General features: G+C 46.9%; 1 protein-coding gene and 1 long non-coding RNA gene across 7 annotated transcripts in view; one reads left to right on the plus strand and one right to left on the minus strand.

Annotated features, from left to right (window-relative positions):
- The first annotated feature begins 439 nt into the window (after positions 1-439).
- On the plus strand, positions 440-11,137 carry Cox7a2l (cytochrome c oxidase subunit 7A2 like). 3 transcript variants are annotated; one of them, XM_050146124.1, is made up of 4 exons: positions 446-590; positions 4,262-4,381; positions 8,939-9,070; positions 10,324-11,137. In XM_050146124.1, exons 1-4 carry the CDS (start codon positions 519-521, stop codon positions 10,462-10,464), a joined length of 465 nt encoding a protein of 154 aa, XP_050002081.1. In that variant the 5' UTR covers positions 446-518; the 3' UTR covers positions 10,465-11,137. The 3 variants fall into 3 exon arrangements, with proteins under 3 accessions (XP_050002082.1, XP_050002081.1, XP_050002080.1); XM_050146123.1 differs by lacking the exon at positions 446-590 and adding an exon at positions 1,272-1,397; XM_050146125.1 differs by lacking the exon at positions 4,262-4,381 and having other exon boundaries at positions 440-590.
- LOC126504084 (uncharacterized) overlaps positions 4,655-13,265 on the minus strand; it is a 16,185-nt gene continuing 7,574 nt past the window's right edge. The window contains exons 1-3 of one of the 4 annotated variants that reach the window (XR_007592494.1): positions 13,169-13,216; positions 11,168-11,259; positions 4,655-8,735 (exon numbers count right to left, since the gene is read on the minus strand). This is a non-coding gene — a long non-coding RNA (uncharacterized lncRNA). Of the gene's footprint in view, positions 8,736-10,501; positions 11,260-13,168; positions 13,217-13,265 lie in introns of those variants that run through there. The other 3 variants (XR_007592493.1, XR_007592496.1, XR_007592495.1) reach the window with 3 other exon arrangements.

A 13,265-nucleotide genomic window follows, 5' to 3' on the forward strand; every position in this document is an offset into this window, starting at 1 on the left:
CTCTCCAGTGCAGACCCCGCCCCAGTGCCAGGCCCCTTCCCAGCGCAGACCCTGCCCCAGTGCCACGCCCCGTCCCAGTGTCAAGCCCCGCCCCAGTGCCAGGCCCCTCCCCAGAGCAGACCCCGCCCCAGTTCCAGGCCCCGCCTAGAACCCGCCCTGTCTTACTGTGGTATGTTCGGCTGCCGGCTTGATCCACAGGACGCTTGCGCATTTATCAAGGCGTCTTGGAACTGCCCTTCTTTAAATTAGCAAAAAGAGACGCCTGAGTTTTCGGAAAGCCTCAACACGGCCTCTTTCCGTGTTCTTTTAGAGGTCGTTTTTGTTTCACTGTCTTGAGAACGAAGTTTGTTTCCTGGACATGGTTTAAGAGAACATGTTTTCAGTCAGGCGCTCTCTGGACAGTCCGCATCCTGGTTCAGGGTCCCTGCGCCGAGCTTTGGGCGGGCCAAAAGGGAAGCGGGGTCCTTCTCTAGGGCGGTCGCACAGGCAGCGGTTGTGTGAAGCCGGGCTCAGGCAATATGTACTACAAGTTTAGCGGTTTCACGCAGAAGTTGGCTGGAGCTTGGGCTTCGGAAGCCTATAGTCCGCAGGTACGAGTTGTGCCGCCCCGCCTCTGGCGGGAGAACGGCGGCCCCGAGGCAGGTAGTCGAGGAATCCGAGCCGGAAGAGGCTTCTGCCGGCCGATCGGTTCGGTCTGCTGGTGTCTCCTGGTACTTAGCCACACTGCCTTGTTTCTAAGGCATATCTGTGTTGTCTCTAAGGCATATCTAGTCAAGGTTTGCACGGCACAGAAGTTCGGTCTGATACCCTGAGGGAGTCAAGGTGACCCCTGGGGTGGCTGCTTGTTTAAGATGGATTTTTCGTGGAAGTCTGTGGTGCACAGAATGTGACTTGAATTCGTGCTTCAACTCTCCCTTGTTACCAAATGGAAGGGCGGGATTGAGACTCTTGCTTATAAGGCGGATTTCTTCAGTACAAGGGAAAGCGTGGGAAGTAACACGCAAGGAGGCTTACACTTTCATTAATTACAAAGTAACAGACTTTGACCATTGGGCGAACTGACATCTAGGTCCTGTTTAGAGCCTACCAATGGTGTTTCCGTCTCCAGCCTCGGTGTTGTGAAAATGTGGTATTTTGGAGCTCCATTCACTTTGGGTTAGTACTGAATTTAGCAGCCTTAGTTTTGTGACTTGACTGGTAACTTTTTTGGTGAGCCCTTTTTGATTCCAGGCAGCAGTGATTTGGGTTAAATGCGGTATGTGTCAAGAGAGCACCTTTTTTGGCAGATGGTGCTGGATACATGCTATATATTCTCCAGAAACTCACGCCGAATCATTGCTCAGAGTAGCGCGAGAAAGCTTGGTGGAACACGAAGCTGGAAAACCTTGATTAGAATAGTAAGTGACCCGTCTAGGCTGTTAAAAAAAAAAAAAATACTCGGTTATTATTGCCCTGTGGAGCACACTGCATTGGTTAGGGGGAGAGAGTTAGAGCATGGCTTCAATACAAGATTAGATGAACTTTCAGGATAAAGGAGGCCAAGAAGAGCAGAATTTGGTTTTAGGGGAGGACGAGGAAGAAGAGCCTTCAGCTTCTGATGCTATGTCATGTCTGGTGCTGAGTTTATGACTATGTCTGTTTGAGCCCTTGGTTGGTGGGCTCTTTGCTGAAGGAGAGATCATTCAGGAAGTACATAAGGAAGAAAGAGACTGTCTTTCCATTATGAAAAGTGACAGAAATGAGGAACAGTCCAGCCAGGGTCAGAGGGGGAGCTAGTGTGGTGTCACTGAAACCCAGTGTAATGAGTTGTAAGGGAAGAGTTGCCAGTGTGCTGATTGATTTCTTGTACAAAAGATGTAGCGAAGTGCTGTTTTCATTGTATCTTCTGTAGTGTGTTTTCAGAGCACAGATCATGTATTATGCTTAGGGAGGCTTTGGCTTGTGTATGTCATGTAACCCACTCCTTTATTATGTGCAGATTATTAATCATATCGCCCTTAGGAAGGTTTCACATATTCTCTCCCTATTAAAAATCCCTGTCTGTCTTCCCATTTTGGCGTTTCTCGCTATAAATAGTTTTGAACCCTTTGTAAACCCCACAACATGTACCCTCCTGTGTAAGGCTGATTTTAAGTGTACTTTTGAGGTTCCTTCTGTTAGCATTCAGGCATTTACACTGGTCTGCTCTCAGGTCTTAGTATGACCCAGCAGCAGCAGCACCGTGGCTGATGGAACCACTAGTGGAGTGCTCTCTCTGTGCACACACTGCATCCCCTACAAAAGGCAAGCCCTTCTCGCCCCACTCTCTTTGCTTCTGACCTCCCACGGGAGCTCTGTGACCTTGTGGTGCCCTTTGACTCCAACCTGCCAAAGTTGTCTTCGCACTGATGCTAAACTGTTCAACCTCAGGCTACATACATGAGTGTCTCATCTTATAGATGTGTCAGTCTCTTGTAGTGGTTGTAGATATGCTTGTTAAAGTATTTTATCTTTTATGTGTAAGGGTGTTTTTGTCTACATGTAAGTCTGTGTTTCTTGTGATTGCCCGGGGCCTGCAGAAACCAAATCCCCTGGAACCAGACTTAGACACAATTGTAAACCTCTATGTGGGTGCTGGGAATTGAATCTGGGTCCGCTCCAAGAGCAGCAGTGCTTTTTACTGCTGCGCCATCTCTCTAGCCCTGTACATATGCCGTATTAATGGAGCTAGCTATAGCATATACCCTATTGCTTCAAAGGAGAGAGTAAAAGTTCTCTAAGTGGCATTGAAATAAATTGACACCCAGAGCAGGGATTACCTAAAGGTGTTCTTGATATAGACAGGGCTTTCAGAGTTTTTGGTATCCCTTGAATTAGATTTCACTCTAGTATTAGAATTTCTAAGTTACTTAGAGCTTTTATTTTTATAGTTCTGGGTATTGAACCCAAGGCCAGACAAGTGCTTTGCCACTGAGCTACATCTCCAGCTCATTTAAAGTTTTCTTAGGCCACATTGAAAGAGGCAGTTTTGGGTAAGCAGTATATGAATTGTAGATTCAGAGTGATGTGGGCACACGACCACAGATAGCACTAGGGAAACCAGGAGTGTAAAACTGACAGGTGTTTCTCTTCAGTAAAAGGGTTTATACCTGTTTCTGCCCAGAAAGCTGGGAATGGATGTAGTTAATAACCTGGCGATCCTTTGTTATCTGCAGGGCCAGGCTTCACCTGAATCCCCCAAGACTATTAGGCTTATCCCAGACTTGTGGGCTTATTTCTCAGTCAGTGGAACCCATTCTTATGGAAGGTCTTAGGTACTTTGCAAAAGACATGCTCTTATACCTTAAGCTTTGTTGTGATAATAGTCATGTGGAAACTTTTTTCCAAAGTTGTTCTGTGCTTAAATATGTCAAAAATAAACTGCTTGGGTCAGACTCAACACCAGCTAAGTCGTGTTGAACCGGATTTCCTTCTTGTCTCGCCCCATAGTTCCTCTGCCTGCTGTAGCATTTGCAGGCCCAACAAGCTCCCGCCCCCAACATGGCGCTCTGATTCTGATAATTAGTAGCATTTTATCTTCCTTTTGTGTACACAGTGCACTGTAAGATGAAATGTTGTACCATTCAGTGTTACATAAAGTGAATAAGTAGCGTGCATTAAATGACCAAACATGGAAATGCTGCTTGTGTAACAATAGCACAGAGATTTGTAAGTCAACTTGATGGCAACTAATTGTTGGGGGCGTATTTTATAGTGGCTGATAAAAAAGCATTTGTCTTTCGTTTTTGTGATGTATGCCACAAATAAGTTGAGGCATGTGAAAAGGTCCTTGACATTACTTGTCATTAAGGAGAAGCAAATCAGGACTGCAGCGAGGTACTACTTCATGTCTGTGGGAATGCCTGTAGTCAAGGACAGACAACAGCTTGTAGAAGTGAACACAGGGAAACCAGAAGCCTACCGCTTTGCTGGAGAGAATTTAAAATGGTGCAGCCACTTTGGAATGCAGTTTGGTGGTGTCTTAGTTAGGGTGTTGGTTGCTGTGAAAAGACCATGGCCAAAAGCAGCCCGGGGAGGAAAGGTTTGCTTTTGTCTTCAGACTCTCCAGTCATACTCCTCCACTGAGTGAAGTCAGACCGGTGCTTCTCAGCCTTCCTAACGCTGCCACCCTTTAATACGGTTCCTCATGCTGTGCTGACCCCCACCACAAAATTATTGCATTGCTACTTTAACTGTAATTTTGCTACTGTTAGGAATCATATGTAAATATTTGTGTTTTCAGATGGCCTTTGGCGACCCCTGTGAAAGGGACGTTTGCCCTCCCTCCAAAGAGGTTGTGACCTGCAGGTTGAGAACCGCTGCCACAGAGGAGCACTGCTTTCTAGCTTATTCCTACCTCATGGTTTGTTCAGTCTGCTTTTTTAAAGCACCAAGGACTACCACCCCAGGAGTGGCACCACCACAGTCCAATGTTGGGGGCATTTTCTCGAGAGTCCCACTTCCCTGATGACTCCAGCTTGTGTGCAGTTGATGTAAGATTAGCATAGGTAGTTTCCTAAAGGGGCAAAATAGGATTTTACTATATGACCCAGCAATGGTAGTTAAGAGGCTAGAATGATAGTCTAGGTGTAGGGAAAGGAGCTGGGGAGCGGGGGGAAGAGGGGCAGACGGGGACTATTGAGTGAGTAAGTTTGGCTGTGGAGGTGAATCATGAAGGCCTATGATAAAATAACTACATTTTATAAGAAACTAATTAGAGATGGGATGCAGAAAGTTGGGGTAGAAAAATGTCCTCTTATTGATGGGTGGCATCCTGGGGTGAGGAAGGCGTATTTGAAGTGACATGCGAATGGGCGTGCTTTCCCTGGAGACCGGGAGCTCCCGAGTGGGTTGGTAGTGATTTTGAGGCATTTGCAATGTGAGGTGGCAAAGGGGCATGGTGAGGATGTCCAGCTTCAGTTAGAAAGGATTTGAGCCACTGAAGAGTTCATAAGTCAGAGGTGAACAGATTGATAGGTTTCTAACATTTAAAACTGGGTTTTTAAAATTTATTTTATGTGTATTATGAGTGTTTTGCCTATGTGGATGTATGTATATCACATGTCTAGTGCCCACAGAAGTCAGAAGGCGGCCCTGGTTCCCCTGGAACTGGAGTTAAGGATGGTTGTGAGCCACCATACTGGTCCTTAGCCAGAACAAGTTCCCTTAACAACTGAGCCTTCTCTTGAGCTCCCCAATAAACACATTTAAAAAAAAAATGGAGATAATTTTCTGTCTCCACCTGCCTCAGTCCTAAAAAGTAAAAGAAAATGCCGAACCTATCAGCTTCAGGAGGAAAATCAGGTTTACTTTGCCTTTAAATCTTTCAACCGGAGACTGGGGAGGTGACTAATCCATTAGGTAGCACACCACTCTTTCAGGGGACCTAAGTGTGGCTGTCAGTACCCAAGTCCATTGGCTCACTACCTGAGACTCCAGCTTCAAGGGATGTGATGCTGTCTTCTGGTCTTCTCACACCTGCATTCTCACGTACACAGATGTGCCACCTCTGCTTCCATTCACACATACAATATATGTAATTTAAAAATAAATCCTTTTTTTTTTAATGTGAGCTGGACAGGCTGTACAGCAGTACTGCCAAACCTGCTATTGCTCACACTGTACTTAATAAACCTATTTCCTTTCTTGAAAAATTGAACCCCGTGACCTGGCACAGTGGAGTAATCCCAGCATGGGAGGTAGAAGCAGAGGGGCAGGAGTTCAAGCTCATCCTTAGCTACAGAGTAGGTTCTGGGCCAGCTTGAGCTTCACGAGACCCTATGTTAAACAAAACACAATTTGGAGCAGTTACAGGCTGGAGGAGGCAAGATCAAGCCCTTGTTTAGCATTCTGTGGCCCTGTCTTCAGTCTCCAGGACACATTGCTTCCTTGAATTTTAGCAATTAAAACAGGAAGAATTTAAATGTGTAAACTGTTTAGAGGTAGGGTTATGTACAGTAGTATTAAACAGTAAAGCCTGGTTTCACTTAGGTTAGAGAATTTTCCAGGTGTTTCCCCCTTCCTGCAGGAGTGGAGGCTCTGCCATCGTATGCTGGTTCGTAGGCTTCAGTTAGGAGTCTACATTTTGTTGAAACTAGCCCTGGTTAGTGCAGTTAGCAAATGTGTATGGGAGATGCTGTCTGTTAGTCTTGGGAATGTGATCAGTGACCGAAACATGCTAGAATCCTCTTGTGGGACTTCTGTTGCACAAGGGGGAAGTGAGCAAATAGAGAGGGATGGAGCGTGTTGGGTGGCGAAGTGCTGTGGAGGACGAGGCATGAATGAGGCTAGTGGGCTAGCTTGTTTGCAGGGTTGGGAGGGGTACCGGTTAGAGCTGGGTGCTGTGCTATAATCCTATCACTTGGGAGGCAGAGGTGGTAGAATCAAGACTTAAAGCTAGCCTGGGCTACAGGTGAGTTAAGGGCCAGCTCATGATACATAAACCTGGCTTAAACAGCCAAAAAAGTTTCAGAAAAGTTTCCCAGGGGTGAGGAAAGTACAAGCCAAGCCATGTAGAAATCTGAAAACCATTCCAGGCAAAGAAAGATGTTAGAGTCCGAGAGGCTTATAGGGGCATGGGGATTGAGTGGGCTTAGGGAGCAGGAAGGGACTGAAATAGGGGACTGAAGAGAAGGGGGCGCTGTGCCGAACCCTAAAGCTTTTAGAGCTTGGGGTTTGGTTCTGGGGGAGCTTGAGTCTCCGGAGTGACTAAAAGACAATACTTCCAAGATCTGGAGCAGCTGAGCGCACTGGCTGTCCTTCAGGGGATTCCTTGCCCCTTTCTGGTGGCAGTCGTGTGGTGCACAGGCATACTTGCACTACAGGCATAGGCACACTACAGGCATACGTGCACGGAAGCCACTTCCTGGTCTGGCCGGCTTTCCGGAAGCCCAGTGCTGCTTAACTGTCTGTCTGGAAACACGGGCTGTTGGTTGCTTTAACACTGCTTGGTGATTTATGGCGATGACAGCAAGATGAGGCACCATCATATCCATTCTGTTTACCCGAGGGCCAACAAACTGCATCAGCAATGGACAGTGTGGTAAAAACAGCTGAGCTCCATTGGGGAGAATGCACAGCTCGTAAGAATTGATAGTAACCTTAACAGCCTATGCTCTGAATTTTTACAGTGAATATATGAAATCGCTTAGAACTGTCGCGGTGACTGATATTCTGTGCGTGTCTGGCGTAGAGCGAGTGAGGGTCATGCCTGTTGAGTGAGTGAATGCGCTGCCCTAGACAGGCCGTTCCTGCAGCAGAGCAGCTGCTCTTCAGTGCCTTTGTTTGGTAGGTTTAGGTTTAGAATTAATGCCTGGTTGGTGGGGGCAATGTTAATGTTTCATTAAATATATTTTCATAATTCATTCTTATCTTCCCTCCTCCCTCCGTATTGATTTTAGATATCTGATCTTTAGATCTTGTCAGTTACAGATAAATTTCTCTGAGAAGTAAGAACTCCAATGACTGCAAAGGTCAGACTTGAAATGTCTTCCGAACATAGAATTCTATTTTTCCTAGGTAGAATTTAAGGGGATGATTTTACTGGCTTGTAATTCTTAATCTTAAACCTTAGTATCCATATTGTTTGGAGAACCGTCTGTGTGTGTTGCTTTGCAGCATTGTACCTCCAGATAAACATCACAGCGTTCCCTGGGTTTGGGGTGCTGGGGCTGCACGTGTTAAGCAGGTGCTTTCTCTTAGAGGTGCTGGCACGCGCCTTTAATCCCAGGGAGGCAGGGGCCAGCCTGGTCTTTTATGGAGAGTTCCAGGACAGCCAAGGCTACAAAGAGAAAACCAAACCAACAAGGCAGCTTTTATCCTAGCACTTAGGAATGGTGGCGCGGGTGCCTTTGTCCCACCCCTTGAGTGGAAGAGGCAGGTGAATCTCTAAGTTTGAGGTCAGCTTGATTCCAGATACAGCAGATTCCAGACCACTCTGTCTAGAAAAAGAAAAGAAAAAGAGAGATTTTGTTTTTGGTATTGAGTTTAGCTATGCATGTCTCTGTGTGGGTATCTGCACCTGTGTTTGGGTGCCTGTAGAATCAAGAGAAGTCAGGTGCCCTCGTGGTCGTGAGCCACCCTGCATTGGGTGCTAGGCACTAAACTCGTGTCCTCTGCAAGAGCAGCACATGCTTTTAATGGCTGAGCCTTCTTTCCAGCCCCTGTAGTTAATTTTAGAGGAATTGTATAACTTTAAAAAGAGAGCTGTCCTCCTCAGCTAGCACCCTCTCACACGCTGCTGTAAGCAGCCAGTAACTATTGCTAGAGTTCTATTCTGCACTGCTATTAATGAAATCATATAAGGTGTAGCCTTTTGCACCAGAATTCTGTGCGCGTGCGTGCGTGCGTGCGTGCGTGTGTGTGTGTGAAGCCAAGGTCAGACTAGTTCTCAGGAGCACACCCCACCTTATACACAGCGCTGGGGCTTGAGCTCAGCCCTTCATACAAGAACAAGCGCTTTATGGACACAGTGCTTCTTTTTTTTTTTTTACTTTTTTTTGGTTTTTCGAGACAGGGTTTCTCTGTGGCTTTGGAGCCTGTCCTGGAACTAGCTCTTGTAGACCAGGCTGGCCTCGAACTCACAGAGATCTGCCTGCCTCTGCCTCCCGGAGTGCTGGGATTAAAGGCGTGCGCCACCATCGCCCGGCTGACACAGTGCTTCTTGAAGCTCACCTTGGGCCTTGCTTGTCCTTCCTGGTAGAGTTCTTGACAGTTTGCTGTGGGAAAGCAGATAAGGGTATTTTGTCAGAGGGTTGAGAACTGCCCAAAGGCCTCGTAATGCAAGTAGTAGAGACCCTCTTCCTTCCCTTATATAGTTAGTCCTGTGTCTGTGTCTGCTATCCCAGACAGCCTGCCTTCGGAAATAGCTCAGCTGCCGAGACATACTCAAGGCTTGCTGTTGTCCTTGGCTTTTCTGCAGGGGTTAAAGCCAGTGGTTTCCACAGAAGCACCGCCTATCATATTCGCCACACCGACTAAGCTGACCTCCGCTGTGACGGCCTATGACTATGCAGGGAAGAACAAAGTTCCAGAGCTGCAGAAGTTCTTCCAGGTGAGTGAACTGAAGGGCATAGATGTGTGCATGGGGGGAGCTTCTGAAACCCGAGTTCATGTTAGTGAACTGCTAGCCTCCTTTTTCCTCAAATAGAACTCTTGCTTTTAGTTTGATCCATTAACTCCTAGAACCTGTTTACAGGTAGATGCCAGTAATGGAGGGAGGATGGTTAATGACCTCATGGCCGTGTAACATGCACAGATTTTCAGATCACTCATGTAGAATGGCTCCTCATAATCACTGTGAGAGAACATGGGAGTGCATGTAATGACACTGAGTCAGCCAGTGCCTACTTATGTGTGAGACACAAGTGTGTGTGTGTCTGCGTCTCACGTGTGTGCAGAGGACAGAAGAGCCTGTTGAATCCCCAGGAGCTGGAGTTACAGGTGGTGTGGGAACTGACCTGAGAGCAGCAAGGGCTCCTGACTGCTGAGCCAACTTGCCAGCTCCATGCAGCGGCTTTTGGTAGTCAGTTTTCTTCTGTGTTTGGCTTGTTTGGTACTAGAGCTCACTGTGTTGTAGGCAGAAGTTGGGAGCCCTCTTAGGTAACTCATCAACACAGAGAAGCCAGAATTGACACTTCAGTATGATCAATCTACTGAGAGATAACCAAGCACCTAGTGACCTGAGTGCTGGGGAGTGCAGAGTTCACTACAGCTATCCCGCAGGGTTGCCACCCCCACAAAAGTGTGTCCAGGTTCAGCCCACCCTGGGCATGGAGCATTTTCATGTTGCTCAGTTAAATCTGATGAGTAACATCTAAGAGGCTCTTGGAGTCTGTACAAAACATGGATTAAATATCCTACAGGATTGGATTATAAGTGAGTTTTAGCCAATTGAAGGAAGGAAGGCCTGCTGGTTAGAGATGGACTGGAGCGTCACTAACTGACCATGTTCTGACTGTGTGCCCCATGATCAGAAGCCAAACTAAACGCAGACATGCTCAGAACATTCCTTGTACCTGTCCTGGTTCAGCTGCTGGTTGTCTTGCTTTTTAAAAGCTTCGTAGAGTAATATAAAGTCCACAGAAGCATGGACTTTGCTGTATAGTGTTGCCTCAGACTCGCTGTAGAGAATGGCCTCATACTAAAGTTTTGAGCCCCATTTTAAAGGAAGGTAGTGACCAGTGTCTCAACACACTCTGGTGCATCACAGTGTCCCACTGTGTCGCCTTTAAGGAGTAGTTTCTGTTCAATCTGTTGTAAAATCTTGTCTGATCGGCCAGCTCATTGTTAATCCTTGCTCTCTAGAAGGCTGACGGTGTGCCCATCCACCTGAAACGAGGCCTTCCCGACCAAATGCTTTACCGGACCACCATGGCGCTGACTATCGGAGGGACCATCTACTGCCTGATCGCCCTCTACATGGCTTCACAGCCCAAAAACAAATGAATTAGCTTGCCGGGACTGGTTTACTTTGTGGCATAAACCCTTTGAATTTTCAGTTTTCTGATTTTTTTCCCACTTGGATGGTCTACTAACATTTTTGCAAACAAAGGAAAAGATAAAGAGCACAAGCGTTTCGGTTATTTATGAAATGCAGACGGCCTCTCGGATGTCAGACTCATTGGACAGTTAAGACTGTCGTTTGAGGGAGTGACACTGAGCCATATTTGTGCTCCTGATTTCCCTGGAGGCTCTGGATGGAAGTAGCTCACTGCCTCATTAATGGCAGAGAGCCTGTGCTCAGGGCGTCTGGAACTCGAGGCTGTGTCTCAGCAGGAACTCCAGAAGCCTTTCTGGGTTAGGTGTGACTGAGGGAGGAAGACAGCGGCTGGAGAGGTCCGGCATATGAAATGAGGGCTTCAAGTTAGTCTTCTGGGGGCTTTTCCACACCTTGTTGTGAGATGTTAGTAGAAATATTTGCAGTCTGCCTGTTGTTGGGCAGTTTGTTTCCAAGGGTTATTGCTGCACCCAGCCCCTTAATGAAATGTTATTTCTCCATCATGGAAAAGAGAACACTTGTCAGTGTCGCGCTTTAGATGGCTGGACCAGAAATTCTTCAATAATGCTATGGCTTTAAGTCATGATTTATTTGACTGTGGAATAAATACATGAATAATAATTTGTGTCTCACTCTGTTTCATTGGCTGACCTGGAACGCACTGTGTAGACCAGGCTGGCCTCAAATTCACTCTGCCTCCCGAGTGCTGGGATTAAAGGGGTGCGCCAGCTTGAGGTAAGATCCTGTTTAAGAAAGAGAAATGAAATAAAAACTAAACACCTCTCCCTCAACAACCTTAAGTGCTTATAAATTTTTGAGGGGATGGGGCGTGGGGGTGGTGGGATGCAGCACCTCACAAGCCCCTCCTCACTTCCTTGATGAAAACCCAGTGTACCCAATCTTGTGTTCTCATGGGGACAGGGGGTGTCTCACTTGCTAGGAGTTCGAGAGGACAGCACCAGAGACAGCACTCTCAGACACCCTCCCCTGATCTCACGTTTTTTTTTTCTACACACTCTTGGATTTTGAGGGTTTGTTATAGATGTAAATACCACCCACTGACCAAAACTGACAGAGCACCAGTCTGGGGCATTAACATATTTATAAGGCATTTCATAAACATGCCCACTTAGCAAAACAAACCACAGCAGCTTCCTCATTAGTGTCAGTGATCTCCCCAGCGATAGGCTTTTGATTGAATTTAGAGTGACAGGTGAATTTCTTGTAGAGCAGCCCTCAATTCCAATTGGAAAGCAGTTGGTTACTCCTATGGGGGTCATGCCACTATTGCACCAGTAGGCACATCTTGCCTGGCAGATTGGTAGATAGCACTCAGGGCCCACTTCCCCAGTCAGGTGGGGAAGGACTTGCTGTTGATTCTCCTCCAGCAGCCTGCTTAGTGTCCTCTAAAGCTTGCCAGTAGAGTGGAAGCTTCTGGCTCAGTCACAGCTTGCTTTTGCCAGATCCTGCAAACAAAGGGTTATTATCCTCACCAACAGGATCTTACCATCCAGTCCTACTGGGCATAAACAGCAATAGCAATAATGTTTTGGAGGCCTCATTGACTAACAGCTCATTGGGAGGTAACCTGTCTCCGACACTAGGATTCCCACTAATTAATCTATGACTTCTAAGAGCATTGTTTGCTACCCACACAGGGTACCTTCGTTCAAACTCTTGATTTAACATGGACAGTCACGGGATGTCGGAGGAGTTTTTCCTCTCATCAACTTCGTGTGTCATCTGTGCCTTACCAATAATGAAGTTCCCAAGAATTTCACAGCTGTGCCTGGTCTTTGCATCGAGTGTAAACTGATGGCCCATGCTCAGGCCTTTGGCTATGCTTCTATGGCTCTCAAATGCTCTTCTAAGTCTGCAAACATGGAGAGGTTAGCATCCTATCAACCAAATGAAGCCTTTTGCAAAGGGTGGGCAGGCCCACTGAAGGGCCACTACCCACCCTCCATTTCAAGTACAGATGGCTCTCAGGGATCAGCTAAGGGACTCGTAAAGAAAGTTGTTTACAAGGTCCTATTGTTTTCTCAAAAGGATCGGGGCTGAGTGTAGGTGGGAGGCGCAGCCCAGCTATTCTTCAGAAGTCCTGCTGTCTCCTGGGCTTGACTCCTGTTGTTCTGACTTATCTAGGTCACCAGGGTGCATAGCTGTGCTCTCAAGTGCTGTACCTGATTGGAGTCGAGCTTCTGGGACCTGACCATCTCTGGGCCCGAATGTGGCAACCTGCTACCTCTCCACTGGCCACAGTTGCCTTTCTTAAGGGCACTGGGGTGGATGAACAATTTCCACTGTAATTAGTGCACAGCTTACTCTCCAGGCATAACTGCCCACTCTTGTGACAAGCTTAACTTTTTTTTCTATTTTTGAAAACTTAGTTTTTATTTGTATACAAACAGCATACCCTCCCCACTTTTTGTCTTCTTACCCAGTCTCCCCCACCCTCCCAGAGAACTGTACACAGTGTTCAGGGATGGAGTGACCAGGAGGCCCTTGGCTCTCTTTACCCCCAGGCTGAGCCCCAGCTCACACATTCATTGGCAGACTTGGACTTGTGAAGGCGTAAGTCACGAACAAGGCAACACCAGTTTGGAGTTATGATTAATAGGGTGTTATTTATTTAAAGGGGAAAAAACTTACAGATCACAATCCCAGACAACAGCCATCTGCGCAACCAGGAAGGGAGTCTCGTCTCCAGCGGAGCAGTAAGAGAAGAGAGCGAGCAGAGGAAATAGCC

This window comes from Alexandromys fortis, unplaced genomic scaffold, assembly GCF_014885135.2.
Source record: "Alexandromys fortis isolate MF-2015 unplaced genomic scaffold, M_Fortis_MF-2015_v1.1 scaffold_42, whole genome shotgun sequence".
Lineage (NCBI taxonomy): Eukaryota > Metazoa > Chordata > Mammalia > Rodentia > Cricetidae > Alexandromys > Alexandromys fortis.